This window comes from Loxodonta africana, chromosome 9 (genome assembly GCF_030014295.1).
Source record: "Loxodonta africana isolate mLoxAfr1 chromosome 9, mLoxAfr1.hap2, whole genome shotgun sequence".
NCBI classification, from domain to species: Eukaryota; Metazoa; Chordata; class Mammalia; order Proboscidea; family Elephantidae; genus Loxodonta; species Loxodonta africana.
In genome coordinates this window covers 47432402-47448091 of record NC_087350.1, presented here as the reverse complement: position 1 = coordinate 47448091, position 15690 = coordinate 47432402, and the positions used below count along the sequence as shown (strand labels likewise).

The 15690-nt window shown below is 48.0% G+C and overlaps 1 protein-coding gene across 1 annotated transcript in view; it reads right to left on the bottom strand.

Annotated features, from left to right (window-relative positions):
• EEIG1 (estrogen-induced osteoclastogenesis regulator 1) overlaps window positions 1–15690 on the bottom strand; it is a 45101-nt gene that overhangs the window by 9454 nt on the left and 19957 nt on the right. The window contains exons 2-4 of the mRNA XM_003407707.4: window positions 3861–3981; window positions 3657–3686; window positions 1228–1344 (exon numbers count right to left, since the gene is read on the bottom strand). Of these exons, the coding sequence (XP_003407755.1) occupies window positions 1228–1344; window positions 3657–3686; window positions 3861–3981 (268 nt within the window). The remainder of the gene's footprint in view (window positions 1–1227; window positions 1345–3656; window positions 3687–3860; window positions 3982–15690) is intronic.

Genomic DNA, 15690 nt, shown 5'->3' with positions numbered 1-15690 from the left:
ATAGCAAGGTTTCGGTCCCAAAGTTTGGGCTGAGACTGAGCAACACACAGAGGGTGGCAGGGTGGGGAAGAGGTGCTCTGATCCCAGGGCCACCACTGACAAAAATGGTGACCACTGGATTGAGGCTTTTTATGGGCGATCTCATTTTGGCCCTGGGAGCAGCCTACAAAGTTGGTGATAGCCCCAGGCTGTAGACCAGGAAACTGAGACATACAGAAGGGAAGCCACTGTCCAAGAAGCTAGGAAATGCAGGAGCTGGTCTTGAACCCAAGGCCACATGACCCCCAGGTCCCCTTGATATGGCTTGATGAGGGTACATGGGACCACTGTGGGTAAGGCTCAAAGGGCCTAACTCTCACCACAGTCATCCCCAACCTTTGGTCTCTGGTGCCTCTGGTTCCCTCTGAAAAGGGTTCAGGAGGCCCAGAGCCCCTGCCCACCACCCCCTGCCCAGCTCTCTCTGGGTTCAACATGCTCCTGCTGGGCCAGGTCCCAGATGAATTGTTAGGACAAGACTTGTTTTCTCAGCCAGATGGAAGGGTGTGGGGATGGAGGAAGCAGTGTGCTCGCAGCAGAAGCCCAGACCTCTCTGCTTCCAGGAGGCCAAAGAGGTGGCTGCCTGGGGGTAAGGACCTCCCCCAGCACCAGAAACCCACACGTGGCCGGCCAGGGCAGGTGGCATCTGGGCCCTCAGAGCAGCCGCCCACAGTTTACACAGGTTCTTCCACCCGCTGATACTCCACCTGTTATCTCAGGCCACCTCAGTGAGGTCATGTGGGGCAGTGGTTAGGAGCTGGACTGCAAAGTCAAATGTTGGGGGGTCAAGTCCTAGCTCTACTTGTGACCCCAGGTGAATTACTTAACTTCTGTGCCTCAACTCCCTCCTGTGCAAAATTGGACTAATAATAGACACCACACCTCATGGGCTGTTTGTTGTCAAGGGATCATGAGATAAGAGATGCAAGCACTTAGTACGACACTTATTTCATTGAAAGCGCTCACCTAACCATTAAGGAAACTGTCTGGGTCCAACCCTGGCCCCCAATTATGGATGGGGGACGCTGAGGCCAGTGGCCAGGCCAGGCCTCTGATGGTGGTTCCCTGACCCCTGGGCCCATATCTTCCCACTGGGTCTTCGTCCGGTCTCATTTCCAGGTTCTGTGCCCACCTCCCACTCCTGCTCCTTGGTGGGAAGGAGCCAGAAGAGGCAGGAGGGCCCCTGGGTACCTTGAGGATGGAGTTGTCCTGGCGAGTGTTCTTTGTGTCATATCCTTCCAGCAGGCAGCAGCGCACCGTGGAGCCCGAGCCCGCAAACTCAGCCAGGTTCAAGTCAGCAAAGCCCAGCTGGGAGAAGAGGAAGGTGGGGGAAGGAGTGTGTTGGAGGCTTCAGGGAGTGTGGGCTCGAGGCTGGCAGACCCAGCCAGAAGGGTTAACTTGGCAGAGGTGGGGGAGGGACTGGAGGGGAGGGGCAGACAAAGCCCCTGGGCCCGCCCCAGAGCCCCGACTGTTGCATAATCAGGGCCCAAGAACAGAGGCCCGGGTAGGCAGCACCACACCAACGTGGCAAAGCCAGGAGCTCACATCCCTGAGCTGCACAAAGCACCCTTTGTGCCTCATCCCAGAGTGCACCAGGGCCAGTGTGCCAGAGATGAAAGGACATTGTTGTCTGTGACACAGACACATTGTTCCCTGGGAAACAAGGCTGTGCTGTCGGGAGCTGCCAGACAAGTGAGCAGGGGAGGAGAGAAGGCCTGTGGGAACTTGGCAGCAGAGTAGAGTGATGAGACACCCCTACCCCTGGGGGGCCCAAGGAGGAGGGGAAGGGGCACTCTACAGGGCAGGTGGGAACCCCAGGGAAGGCTGTGGCCCACAAGTTCCCCTGGCGGAGGCCTGGTGTGAGGGGGCTGGCAGGCAGAGTCCAAGATCTGGATGGGCCCTTGAGGCTAGCTAGCTCAGTGGAACTCTGGGATCCAAGGAGGGGAACTCTGGGCTGCTCTTCTGAAGCTGTGTCCAAGAGGGGTTGGGGAGGGAAGTGGGACTAAGTAGGAGAATAGGCCAGGAGCTAAGAAGTACTCTTAGATCGAAGCCAAGTCTGGTTGGACATGAAGGGAAAAATGAAGTTGAGGTGAGTGTGTAGCAGGCTTGGGGGCTGTGAGCGCAACCCAACCAACCAGGGACATTTACTGAGCACCTGCTGCGTGCTGGTCTCTACTGCAGGGTTTAAGGACACACACTCCAGAATCACAATCAGAGACTTGGGTTCAGATCCTGGCCTCACCATTAACTAAGAGTGACCCCTGTTTTACAGATAAGCAAACTAAGGTTCAGGGATGGGAAGTGATTTGCCCAGGACCACCAGCTTTAACCAATAGAGCCAGGGCTAAACTCAGGCCTGACCAGTGCCAAGTCCCACTACCTCTCTAGGTCTTGTTTTCTCTTCTGTATAATCGGAATAAAGCCTATAGTGAAGATTCAATTTAGATGCTCTGAGGGAAGGGGCCTAGCAGTGGCTGACACGTGCTAGGTGCTTCATAAATGTTTTCTGGGTGGAGGTGGGATGTTCCAGCTGTTTGCTGATTGTTTCTTTCCTAGTTGGACAGCTGTCCTCACCCATGAGGCAATAGGAGGGGAAATTTCCATTCTGACAGTACCATCCCTAGCCTGGCTCTAGCCACCCTGTCCTCTCTTTGGAGAGGGCCATCAGTACTCATGGCCAGGGCAGAGTGCACAGTACAGCCCGCTGAGCTTCCTGAGCTCTGGTCAGTGGGCGCACCACACCCTGTGCAGCAACACCCTCAGGCCTTCAGTGCAGGATGAGAGCTGAGGCTGAGGTGAAGGTATTTCCCCCTCCCAACTGACTGAGACCACCCTCCTGCTGGGCTATCTTCCTGGGAGCTGTAGAGAATGCTCCAAGAGTCCCCATGGAGAGGGACTTAGGGTACAGCCTCAGGTGAATCTTCCAGAGCCATCTTCCTGATGTAGGGATGAACTGTCTGTTGGTACAGTGAAAACCTGGCAACAACCTAGATGCCCAAGAAGTGGGGACTGGCTGAGTCAGCCCAGCCACACAATGGGATACTCTGCCGCTGTTAGAAAGTGTAAGGACATTTGTCTGTGTTGACATGAAAAGATGCCCTGACGTATGGGTAGGTAAAACCCCAGGCTGCAGAATCATTTAGAATGAATCCTATTTGTATATAAGAAATCATACTGGGTGTGATGTACACAAATATTTATGTAGGGTGATCGTTTTGTATTTCTCTAATCATATGTATGTTTTACTCCCTGTTCTGTATATTTCATGATAATTTTTTTTTCCCCCTAAAAAGGTCCGGAAAGACCCTAACCAATCCCAGTGGTAAGGTCTGGAAAAGAGGCCTGCAGTGGGGTCAGGTGAGTGGTGGAAACCATCCCCTTTTCACCACAGAAACTTTTACATCATCTGTGTTGCAACAAAGCCATGCTGCCTTGATAATAAGTGCAAAACTACCAATAAAGACATTTCTAAAAAAAATAATCCATCCCATGTAGGGCTGAGTGTCTCCTGTTTGGGGAAGAGAAGGTGGCTGGAAGTTCTTCCAGGAGCTTCTCTCATGCCTGTCCCCTCCCACCCCATCGCATTCCATCATTCCACCCCTTCACACAGCCCCGCTTACCTTAGAATAAGCCTTCCCGCCTTTCAGTTCCTGCACAGGGAGAGAAGACACAAGCGGTGGGTGACCAGGGAATCCAAGGAGCTTCGTGGGACCATCCCATTTTCCCTTGGGGGGGGCCTGAAGCCACCAGATCAATGCCCCTTACCCTGTCCCTTGGCCCCAGGCCTGTGGCCTCCCCCCTGCCCCTGTGGGCCCCAGACTCACCTTGCGCACAGACACGCGGAAGATGCAAGGGTCCAGCAGGCCGGTGGCTGGGTTGGCACTCATCTTACACACGAAGGTGAACCTCTTCCGCCATCGCACACAGTTCTCTTGCACTTCCTCCCTGTGGGTCAGGTGGGGACACGTGAGCACAGGCACGCATGTGCGTACACATGCATGGGCAGGCAGGTCATCGCTGCCAAAGGGACCCCACATCAGCAACAGGGCTTGCCTCTGGGGATGGGATGTGAAGGGTCTACTGCCAGAAGGCGAAGGGAGGGGGCTCTCACGTCCACTTCATGTCACAAAGTGACTTAATTTTCACAATAAGAATGTGCATGTGGAATTGTTAAAGTAAAAAACACAAGGAAGGGTGAAGTCATGCTGGGGGCAGCTGATCTTTTCCTCAGAGAACTAATTGACAAGCTGTTTGCATGCTCTGGGCCTAGTCAGCAGAACCTTCCTGTACCCGTGCGCTGCCCTCCCCCCAACCTTGCTCTGTGGCCTTTGGCAACTCCTTCACTGCTGCCGTTACTTGCCACCAGCCAGGCTCCTGTGGGCCATCTCCTGTGTCCCTCACAACTAACTTCCCAGGAGGGACTATTGTCAGCCCATTTTATAGGAGACCAAGGCTAAGTAAACAGCCCAGCTCTGCCTGACTCCAGAGCTCCCTTCTTCACCAGCAATAACAACAATGGCAACGATAATTACAGCCGCTAACACTCATACGGTCTTACTATGTGCTGGCCACTGAGCAAAGCATTTTACGGACGCTGGCAGTCAATGATGACTGCGCCAAGCGCTGGAGATACATGATCACAGTGAAGCCTTCCAACAACTCCCAAGGGCAGCTTCCATCATAATTCGATTCCTTAGTCAATGAAACCAGAAGCTCTGAGGGCTAAGAGTCTCACCCAAGGTATACTACTGGTAAGAGGCATAACAGGGATTTGAACTCAAGCAGCCTGGCTCTGAGTGCCACACCAGAGCTGAGACACCAATTCAGGGCTCTCAGCTTCCCTTACACTAACTGGGGGCCTGGCCTTTCAGTCCCTCACATTCCTCCTGGGGCTGGGGAGCATGACTGAGCTGAATAAATCAGTACCCTTTTAACAGGGAGATGCTTTGTGCCCCTGCAGTGGGTGGGAACCAGTGGGAGCAGTTCATCCAAGCCTCTCCCAGCTGCTGTGGGGGCCTTGGCAGGATCTGGGGGTGGCGGCAGCACGCGGCAGAGATGGGCTCTGTGCCCTGCGCAACTCTCAGCCTCCCGCAACCCGCCCGTCAGAACCGGTGCTCAGGGAAGAGTGGGGGTAGCGTGAGAAACATTATCTCCAGCCTCACCCCACCTAACCAGAACGGCCAAGGGAACAGCTGAGGAAATGGCCTCGCCACACCCTAGGTGACCTGAGGGGCACGGGTTGTCAGATTGGGGTCTGAGAGTAGAGGTCCACAGCCGAGCATCTCCTGAACATCGGTTTGTTTGCTTCTCACAGCAACCTCCTAAGGTAGCTCTATTCCACCTCCTTCTAAAGCTGGGAGCGCTGACACGCCAACAGAAAGCCACTCTCCAAAGATCACACCTCAAGTAAGTGACAGAGCAGGGCTTGAAACCAGAACTTTCCAACTTCAGAGCCAGAGCACTCAGCCACAGAGCCCAGGAAAGCCTGGCATGAAAACTACAGGTGTTGTGAGTTAGCAGTGCCCTGCCATGCATCCCCCCACTCATCTATACCTGAGTGCCAGGTATGTGCTAGGTAATGGGCTACTGCAGGGGACTTTACTCACAGACTGACATTTCACAGTTACTCCCAGTGAAGACTCAGTGTCACCAGGACAGGGTAGGTGGAAGAGGTGAGTCAAGGGCGGTGACAGCTGCAGGGAGAGGACATTCAAGCTCAGGCCCAAATGAAGAGTGAGCAGCCCCCAGGTCAGAGACAGTTCCAGGCAGAGGAAACAGCATGAGTAAGGGGCATGCTCTCCATTCTATTGGGGAATGTTTCCTTGGCTGATGAAAGCCCTAAGGCTAGTCTTCTACAAGGAATCCCTCCGGTCAACCCTCTCCTGGTTCCATGAGGTTTTGAGGATGGGACCAAAGCTTATCCCATGTACTTGAAAGGGCTATGATGTGGGACACTGGGACATGGGTCAGGCAGACCTGGGTGGACAGCCCTCATACTCACTGTTTGACTTAGACTGGGGCTTGCCCTCTCTCCGTCCCCATCTGTAAAATGGGCACACCACCCACTTCCTCGTGGGCCCTGAGAGCACTCAGGGAAGTTGAGCCCCACAAAGTGCCTGGCCTTATGAGGAAGGCTCCTGTGAGACATGTTTCATCTGATGAAGATGCTGAAGATGCTGGGACCACAGGGGGACTCAGTCACCACAATGCTCCAACCTTTTTAGAAGGACAAGCTCCAGCAAATCCCTATAACCCCAAGACTGGGGACAAGCAAAAAAGTCAGGACCAGAGATGAGGGGGCGGTGAGTACCTAACTCACCCAGCAGGCATGGATGGATACTCTCATGGATGGATGCCACAAGAGGAGTGGGAGCCCTGGGGTGGGGGGTGTCGCCTGACCCTAGTCATGCCAGCTTCACTCATTCATTCAAAAAACTGAGCATCATCTGTGTGGCCAGCCATGTTCTATGCACTGGGAACACAGCAGTGAACAGCTTACATTCTGGCGGGAGGAGAAGGACGAGGACTAAACAAAGCAGAAAAATACATGGGAGTGGAAAGGAAAAAGTAAAACTATCTTTATTTGCTAATGACATGATCCTGTATGTAGAAAATACTAAGGAACCCACTAAAAATTATTAGAATAAATGACTTCAGCATGTTTGTAGGATAAAAGATTAATATACAAATAGCAACTGTATTTCTATACACTAGCAATGAACAATCCAAAATGAAATTAAGAAAACAATTCCATTTATGATAGCATGAGAAAGGATTAAATATGTAGGAATAAATTTAACAAAAATGGTATAAAATTTATACTCTGAAAACTACAAAACATGTTGAAAGAAATTAAAAATGATCTAAATAAATGGAAAGACATTCCATGTTCATGAATCATAAGACTTAATATTGTTACAATAACAATACTCCCAAATTGATCCACAGTTTCAATGTAATCTCTATCAGAATCCCAGCTGGCTTCTTTGTAGAAACTGACAAACTAATCCTAAAATTCACATGGAAATTCAATGCACCAGAACAGCCATAGCAATCTTGAAAAAAGAACAAAGTTAAAAAATTCATACTTCTTGATTCAAAACTTACTATGAACTTAAAATAATCAAAACAGTATTGTTCTGGCATAAGGATGATATAGTGAACAATGGAATAGAACTGAGAGTCCAGAAATAAACCCTTACATTTATAGTCAATTGATTTTCAACAAGAAGGCCAAAATAATCCCATGGGGGAAAGAATAGCCTTTTCAATAAATAGTGTTGGGACAGCTGGATATTCACATGAAAAAAAATGAAATGGTACTCCTACCTCACACCATATACAAAAATTAACTCAAAATGGATCACAGACCTAAATGTAAGAAAACACAGGGGTAATTCTTTGTGACCTTGGATTAGGCAACAGTTACTAAGGACACCAAAAACACAAGAGACAAGAGAAAAATCTGAACCTCATCAACATTAAAAACTTTTGTGCTTACAAGGACACCATAAAGAAAGTGAAAAGACAATTCACAGAATGAAAATACTTGCAAATCACATCTATGACAAGAGACATATCTAGAATGTCTAAGAAACCGTTACAACTCAATAATAAAAAGACAAACAACCCAATTAGAAAAATGGGTGAAGGACCTGAATAGACATTTGTCCAAAGAGGATATATAAATAGCCAGTAAGCACATGACAAGATGTTCAACATCATTAGTCACCAGGGAATGCAAATCAAAACTACAGTGAGATATCACTTCACACCCACTAATATGGCTATAATCACAACACAGGTAATAAGTGTTGGTGAGGATGTAGAGAAATTAGAACCTTCAGACACTGCTGGTAGGAATGCAAAATGATGCAGCTGCTTTGGAAAACGGTTTGGCAGTTACTCGACAGGGTACAGGGCGCCAAGCAATTCCACTCCTAGGTATCTACCCAAGAAAAATTAAAACATAGCCATTATTCATAATTAAAAAAAGTGGAAACGACTCAATGCTTACCAACTAATGAATGGATAAATAAAGTCTATCCATATAATATTACTTGGCAACAAAAGGAAATGAAGCACTGACATATGCTACAATACAGACGATAAACCTTGAAAACTTTGTGCTAAGTGAAAGAAGCCACACAAAAAAAATCATATATTGCATGATTCCATTTATATGAACTATCCAAAACAGGCAAATCCATAGAGACAGAGAGCAGATTAGTATTTGCCAGGGGCTTAAGAGTTGGGAGGGGGGATTAGGAGGGAATTAGGAATGACTGCTAATGGGTACAAACCTTCTTCCTGGGGTGATGAAAATGTTCTAAAATTGTGGTGATGGTTGCACAACTCTATACGAAAACCACTGAACTGTATACTTCAAATTGGTAAACTGTACGGTATATGAATTCTATCTCAATAAAGCTGTTAACAACAACAAAAAAATGCATGGTAGGCCAGATGGTGATAAAGAAAAAGGGAGAAAACAGAGCAGAGAAAGCAGGTCAGAAGGGCTGGGCAGAGATCAGGAGATAGGGCTGCTACTTTAGGTGATGTACAGGGAGAGCCAGCAAGGCAGTAAAATCTGATCAAGGCCTGGAATGAAGTGAAGGTGTAAGCTATGCAAAGACCTGGGGGAAGAGCTGTTCAGGGGAGGTAATAGCAAGTGCAAAGGCCCTGAGGTAGAAACATGCTTGGTAAATGAAAAACAGCACAGAGGCCAGTGGCTGACAGGGAGAGAGCTTGGGGAGCAGAGGGGTGAGGCTGGCAAGAGAGCAGGGGGTCAGGTCACACCAGACCTCGAGGGATATGTTGAGGACTTTGGATCTTATTCTGACAGTGGGTATGTCTTGTCATCATGGATTCTGGCTTTGGGCAAGGGTCAAGAGCAGCCTCAGGGGAGGTGGGTAGAGAGGGCTGAGAGAGCAAGAAATGCTTCCCAAGCAGAGGCCCAAGCCTGAAAGGGGGAAAGTGCTAGGGGGTGGCCATGTCTCCCTTACAAACCCTCAGACCCTCTATTCCATCCCTGCCAGTGAGTTGGAAGTAGCTGCTGGAGACCTGAGGAGGAAGCTTGCTGTGCTGGGCGTGTTGAAACACCCAGAGGAATTAGGATTAGTGTCTGGCAACAAAAGCCGATATATCAAATTGTGGGTTTTTCTCCCTTCGCATTTGAGAGTCTACTGTGGGAATGCCTGTCCAGGAAGCCCGCAGGCCACTCGCTCCTCTGGTTTCTGTCGGCACTCCTAGGCTCAGGTAACAGGCCTCTTCCTCCTCTCCTTTTGGGGGAAGGAAGGTGAGTGGGAGCAGGACTCACGGGATCTGAGCAGAGCCTCCCTCTTGTTTCCATAAGGGCTGTAGACACACACCAATTAAATGCCACCACTCCCACAGGAAGAAGCTAACAGCCCCACCTCACCTCACCCCTAGGAGTCACCGCAAGGGTAAAATAAACACCATAGCAGGGGCCAGTTTCTGAGGGGCCTACTGTGTTGCCACCTGGAATTCTTCAACAATGTTTAAATGTGTTATCATAGCTCACTTTATGGATGAGGAAAGTGGGTTCAGCAAGCTGCGGAACTCACCTGAAGCCTCAGGGCTGTGAGCAGCAGAGCCAGATCTCCAGCCCAGGCCCGAGTGACAGAGCCCGAGAAGGCCCAGCCAGGACTTAGCCCTGCAGCTGTCTCCAGGGCCCACAAAGCCTCCCCATCTAGACCAAGGACCCCTCCGGAGGGAGGGCACTGGGCACCCCCAGTCAGGTGGTATGAGCTCCCAAGCACATAAAAGGGGCAATGGGGGAGATGATTGAAGGCTCGGGGTGGGGGGCTGTGGTCATAAAAATGAACCTCTCTTCCTCCCTCTAGCCACAGGAATGAACATGGGGCTGGGCGTCAGCCAGGTCACTCAAAACCTGTTTGAGTAAATCTTAAGACTTGACTAACACAAAAATCTTTTATTAAGCACATATTGTGTGACAGGAGGAACCACTGGTAGCGTAGTGATTAAGTGCTAAGGCTGCTAACCGAAGGATCGGCAGTTTGAATCCGCCAGGCGCTCCTTGGAGACTATGGGGCAGTTCTACTCTGTCCTATAGGGTTGCTGTGAGTTGGAATCGACTCCAAGGCACTGGGTTTGGTTTGGTTTTTTGATGTGACAGGAAGAAACCTTGGTGGTGTAGTGCTACGGCTGGTAACTAAAAGGTTGGGAGTTTGAATCCACAGGCGTTCCCTTGAAACTCTACAGGGCAGTTCTACTCTGTCCTATAGGATTGTTATGAGTCGGACTCGACTCAGCAGCAATGGGTTTATGTGATAGGAAGGAGCCCTGGTGGTGCGGTGGTTAAGTGCTTGGCTATAAACCAAAAGGTCAGTGGTTCAAACCCACCAGTCACTCCTCAGGAGAAAGATGTGGCAGCCTGCTTCTGTAAAGATTTACAGACTTGAAAACCCTATGAGGCAGTTTTCTGTCCTATAGGGTCACTATGAATTGGAATCGACTCAACAACAACGGGTATGTGCCAGGCACTGCTGAAAGCCTGACATGTTTAACAAAGAGCAAGGAGGCTAGTGTGGCTGGAGCAAAGTGAGCAAGGGGAAATGGTGGGAAGTGAGACTGGAGAGGAAACCTTGGTCTCAAATTTACAAAGATTCTCAGAAGGAAGAAGGGGCCTTGTGGACGTGCTGGCAATCGCTGGCGTCCACATGTGCGGGAGTGAGTGGCTATGGCTGTGTTTACAGTCATGAAGAGTGGGGACAATTCGAATGTGCAACAAGAGGAGACTGCTCAAGTCAGCAACAGGCTGGCAGGTTCCAAGAAAAACTGGGGGTTGGGGGGGTGCCTGTGCTCACCGATAGGAAAAGATGGCCTCATCCCACCTGCAGGAAAAGCAAGATACAGAAAAGTATCTATAATATGACCCCATCAAAAAAAAAAAAAAATCCACTATCTAAATGTCTGTGCGCACAGAAAAAAACTGGAGGTGTTCACCTCACCTTGCTAAGTCACTAGGACCCCCTCTGGCCACTGGACTGTCAGAGATTAGAGATGGGCAGGAAAGGGGAAAGAAAGAAGAAAGCCGTGGAGGGGGATGGGGTATTGTGTATTCTTTTTAGAAATGACAGTTATCAATTATAACTTTTTTCAAAAAGCACGTCTGGGATAAAACAACTCATTTAGGAGTCCTCAAAGTTGCAACCAAGTCAGAGGCCAAAGAGCCACTCTGGGGAATAACTCCTGGGAATAGCAGAGACCCACAAAAGCACTGCAAGACCCCTGAAGAGTGTCTAGAATCCCAAACGCTGAGAACCCCCAATGCTGGCCATGACCTTGGTCTGCAGGCTCTGGAGGGCGCCCAGCACATGTTCCCCAGTGACAGGGGAAAGGCTGCAAGCCTCCTCCAGTCTTGGAAAGAGGGAGTGTGTGAAAAGTTAAAACAAATGAGCAGCTATGAAGAAAAATTACAAATCAAATGTTTATTAAGAAAACACACTGGATAAGCAAAGCTTTATTGAAGAACAAGAACAAAGTAGGAAGCCTCACGCTCCCCTATCTCAGAACCTACTACACTGCTACAGTAAGTCAGAACAGCCTGATACTGGTACAACAACAGACACACAGACCAATGGGACAGAATTGAGAACCCAGAAGTACATCATCCACCTATGCACAGTTGATCTTCCACAAAGTGTCAAAGTTCATTAAATGGGGAAGAGAAAGTCTCTTTAACAAATGGTACTGGCAAAACTGGATATCCATTTGCAGAAAAATTAAACAAGATCCATACCTCGCACCCTACACAGAAACTAACTCAAAATGGATCACAGGCCTAAATGTAAAACTTAAGACTATAAAGATCATGGAAGAAAAAATGGGGACAATGTTAAACCGAAAAAAAAAAAAAAAAAACCACTGCTGTTGAGTTGATTCCAACTTATGGAGACCCTATGGGACAGAGTAGAACTGCCCCATAGGGTTTCCAAGGAGCATCTGGTAGATTCGAACTGCTGACCTTTTGGTTGGCAGCTGAGCTCTTAACCACTGCGTCACCAGGGCCCCAGGACAATGTTAAGGGTCCTAATATATTGCATGAGTAGAATACCAAACATAGCTAAAAAATGCACAAACAGCAGAAGATAAGCTAGGGTAACTGGGGTCTCTTAAAAATTAAACACTTACGTTCATCAAAAGACTTTACCAAAAGGTAAAAAGAGAACCTATTGACTGGGAAAAACTTTTTGGCTATGACATATCCTATAAGGGTCCAATCTCTAAAATTTACAGAAAACTTCAACACCTCAACAACAAGAAAAAACAACCCAATTAAAAAATGGGCAAAGGACATGAACAGACACTTCGCTGAGGAAGGCATTCAGGCAGCTAACAAACACATGAAGAGATGCTTGTGATCATTAGCCATTGTTCTTGTTGTTTGCTGTTGAGTCCATTCTGACTCAAAGCAACCCCACAGGACAGAGGAGAACTGCCCCATAGGGTTTCCAAGGAGCAGCTGGTAGATTTCAATTGCCGATCTTTTGGTTAGCAGTCAAGCTTTTTAACTACTGCACCACCAGCCATTAGAGAGATGCAAATCAAAACCACAACAATATATTATCTTTCCCAGCAACGATGGTACCAATCAACAAAACGGAAAATGACAAATGCTGGCAAGGTTGTGGGTAGAATGAAACTCTTATACACTGCTGGTGGGAATGTAAAATGGTACAACCGCTATGGAAAATGTGGAGCTCTGGTGGTGTAGTGGTTAAAAGCTCAGACACTAACCAAAAGGTCAGCAGTTCAAATCTACCAGGTGCTCCTTGGAAACCCTATGCGGCAGTTCTACTCTGTCCTATAGGGTCGCTATGAGTCGGAATCAACTTTATGGTAATGGGTTTGGTTTGGCTTTGGTACTATGGAAAACAGTACAGTGCTTCCTTAAAAAGCTAGAAATAGAAATACCATATGATCCAGCAATCCCACTCCTAAGTATCTACCCCAGAGAAATGAGAGCTGTGAGAAGAATAGACATATGCACACCTATGTTCATTGCAGCATTATTCACAATAGAAAAAAGATGGAAACAACCAACCTAAGTGCTCATCAACGGATGAATAGGTAAGCTGTGGGACACACAATGGAATACTACGCAACAATAAATGATGATGAATCTGCGAAACATCTCACAACATGGATGAATCTGGAGGACATTATGCTGAGTGAAGTAAGTCAATCACAAAAGGACAAATATTGTATGAGACCACTATTATAAACAGTTAAGAAAAAGTTTATACACAGAAAGAAACATTTTTTGATGGTTACCAAGGATGGGAGAGGCAGGGAGGGAAAATCACTAACTGGAGAGTAGACACATGTTAACTTTGGTGAAAGGAAAGGCAGTACACTATATGGGGTAAGTAGCACAACATGACCAAGGCAAGGGAAGACACCGAAAGATATGCAAGAATAAAAAGCAATGATGGTAAATACTACAACATATATAATCCTGCAACAAAAGTAATTTTTGTTAGGTGCCATTGAGTCAGTTCTGACTCACAGTGACCCTATGTACAACAGAATGAAACACGGCTCGGTCCTGCACCATCCTCACAACTGTTGTTATGCTTGAGCCCATGGTAGCAGCCACTGTGCCAATCTATCTTGTTTAAGGTCTCCCTCTTTTTCATTGACCCTCACTTTACCAAGCATGATGTCCTTCCCCAGGGACTGGTCCTTCCTGATAATATGTCCAAAGTATGTGAGACGTAGTCTCACTATCCTTGTTTCTGCAGAGCATTCTGGTTGTATTTCTTCCAAAGACAGATTTGTTTTTTCTTTCAGCAGTCCCTGGTATTTTCAACATTCTTGGCTAAGAGTGATAACAATTTATGAGCAGATACATAGGTAGATATGTATGCTGAATAGGTGTAGGAGTGTGTATGGGAGTACACATGAGTGCATATATAGATTTGGTTGTGGGTTTTTTTTATATTTCTACATACATATTCGTATGTGCCATATGTATATTCATATATATAATAGAGCACACAGGGAGCACTGTCACATAAACATCCTAGACATAACCAAACACCACGCAGGGCTGAGTTACTGGGCTTGAAGGCTAAGGACCATAGTCTTGGGGGACATCTAGGTCAACTGACATAACGTAGCTCATAAGACAATGTCCTACAGCCTACTTAGGTGAGTAGCAAGTGGGGTCTTAAAAGCTTGCAAGCACCCATCTAACTGTTGGTCTCTTTTCATATGGAGCAAAGCAGAATGAAGAAAACCAAAGACTCAAGGAAACAATTAGTCCAAAGGACTAATGGACCACAGGAACCACAACCTCCACTAGTCTGAGACCAGAAGAACTAGATAGTGCCTGGCTACCGCTACCGACCACTCTGACCAGGATCACAACAGAAGGTCCCAATTAGAGTGGGAAAAAAATGTAGAACAAAATTCAAATTCATAAAAAAGACCTGATTTATTGGTCTCAGGGAGACTGGAGGAACCCCTGAGACTATGGCCCTCAGCACCCTTCTAACTTGGAACTGAAGCCATTCCCGGAGATCACCTTTTAACCAAATAATACACAGGTCTATAAAATAAACAGTAACACCTGTGAAGAAAGTGCTCCTTAGAACAGCCATGTCTATGAGACCAAAAGGGCAACACCTGCCCAAAAGCAAAGATGAGAAGGCAAGAAGGGGCAGGAAAACCAGATGAATGGAAATGGGGAACTCAGGGTGGTAATGGGGAGAATGCTGACACACTGCAGGACTGCAACCAATGTCACAGAACAATCTGTGTATAAAACTATCGAATGGGAAACTAATTTGCTCTGTAAACCTTCAACTATGGCACAGTAAGAAATTTTGAAAAAAGGAAAGAAAATGCAAGGCTGGGCGGCCCCCCTACTTGCCCTGACAATGTGGCTCACGACTGGGATAGAGAACTAAAACAAAAAATGACAAAGCCAAGGCCCAGAGGGCCTTACCATGGAGGCCCAGGGCCTTGGACTCCGAGCCTGAGTAGCTTGTTCCATTTCCACATTGATGTGAGGAGACAATGGCAAGAAGGAAGGAGGGAGGCCTGGCTAAGGTGGGGGTGAGGGGTCACCAGCGCTATTTTCTTTGTTTCTGTCCTCAAGTTGTTTCCATAATTGAAACTTATACTGCAAAGTGAGAAAAGAGTGTGAAGTTATGAGGGCTGGTCAAAAGCAAAAAGGATTTGAACCTCCATCTACCTGATTCAGGCCTGGGCCACACTTGTCCCGAAGCATTGACGAGTTGCCCCGTGGGGTGTGCAGGACTGCAGAAGGGACTGGGTGTCCCCATGGAAAGAAAGAACAACGCCCTGGCTCTCCCCAGCCTGGGGTTTCAGGGTGCGATTCTCCAGATCCAGGCTGCTGGGGACAGGTAATTACAGAGACTGGGTTTTCTGGGCGGCTTCAGGGGAGTTTCATTTTTAGCTTTAAGATATACAATTAGACGTCTAAACCCCAGAGGAAGGGCAAAGGATGGTGGTGGGGTGAGCCCTCCACCCACCACAGATCACAGCAGCAGAATTCAGCTATTTCTGGGCTGTCCTGAAATAGAATGGCATGCCCCCACCAGGCTAGTGTCCTCAGCCCACAGAACTCCCCTGACCCCA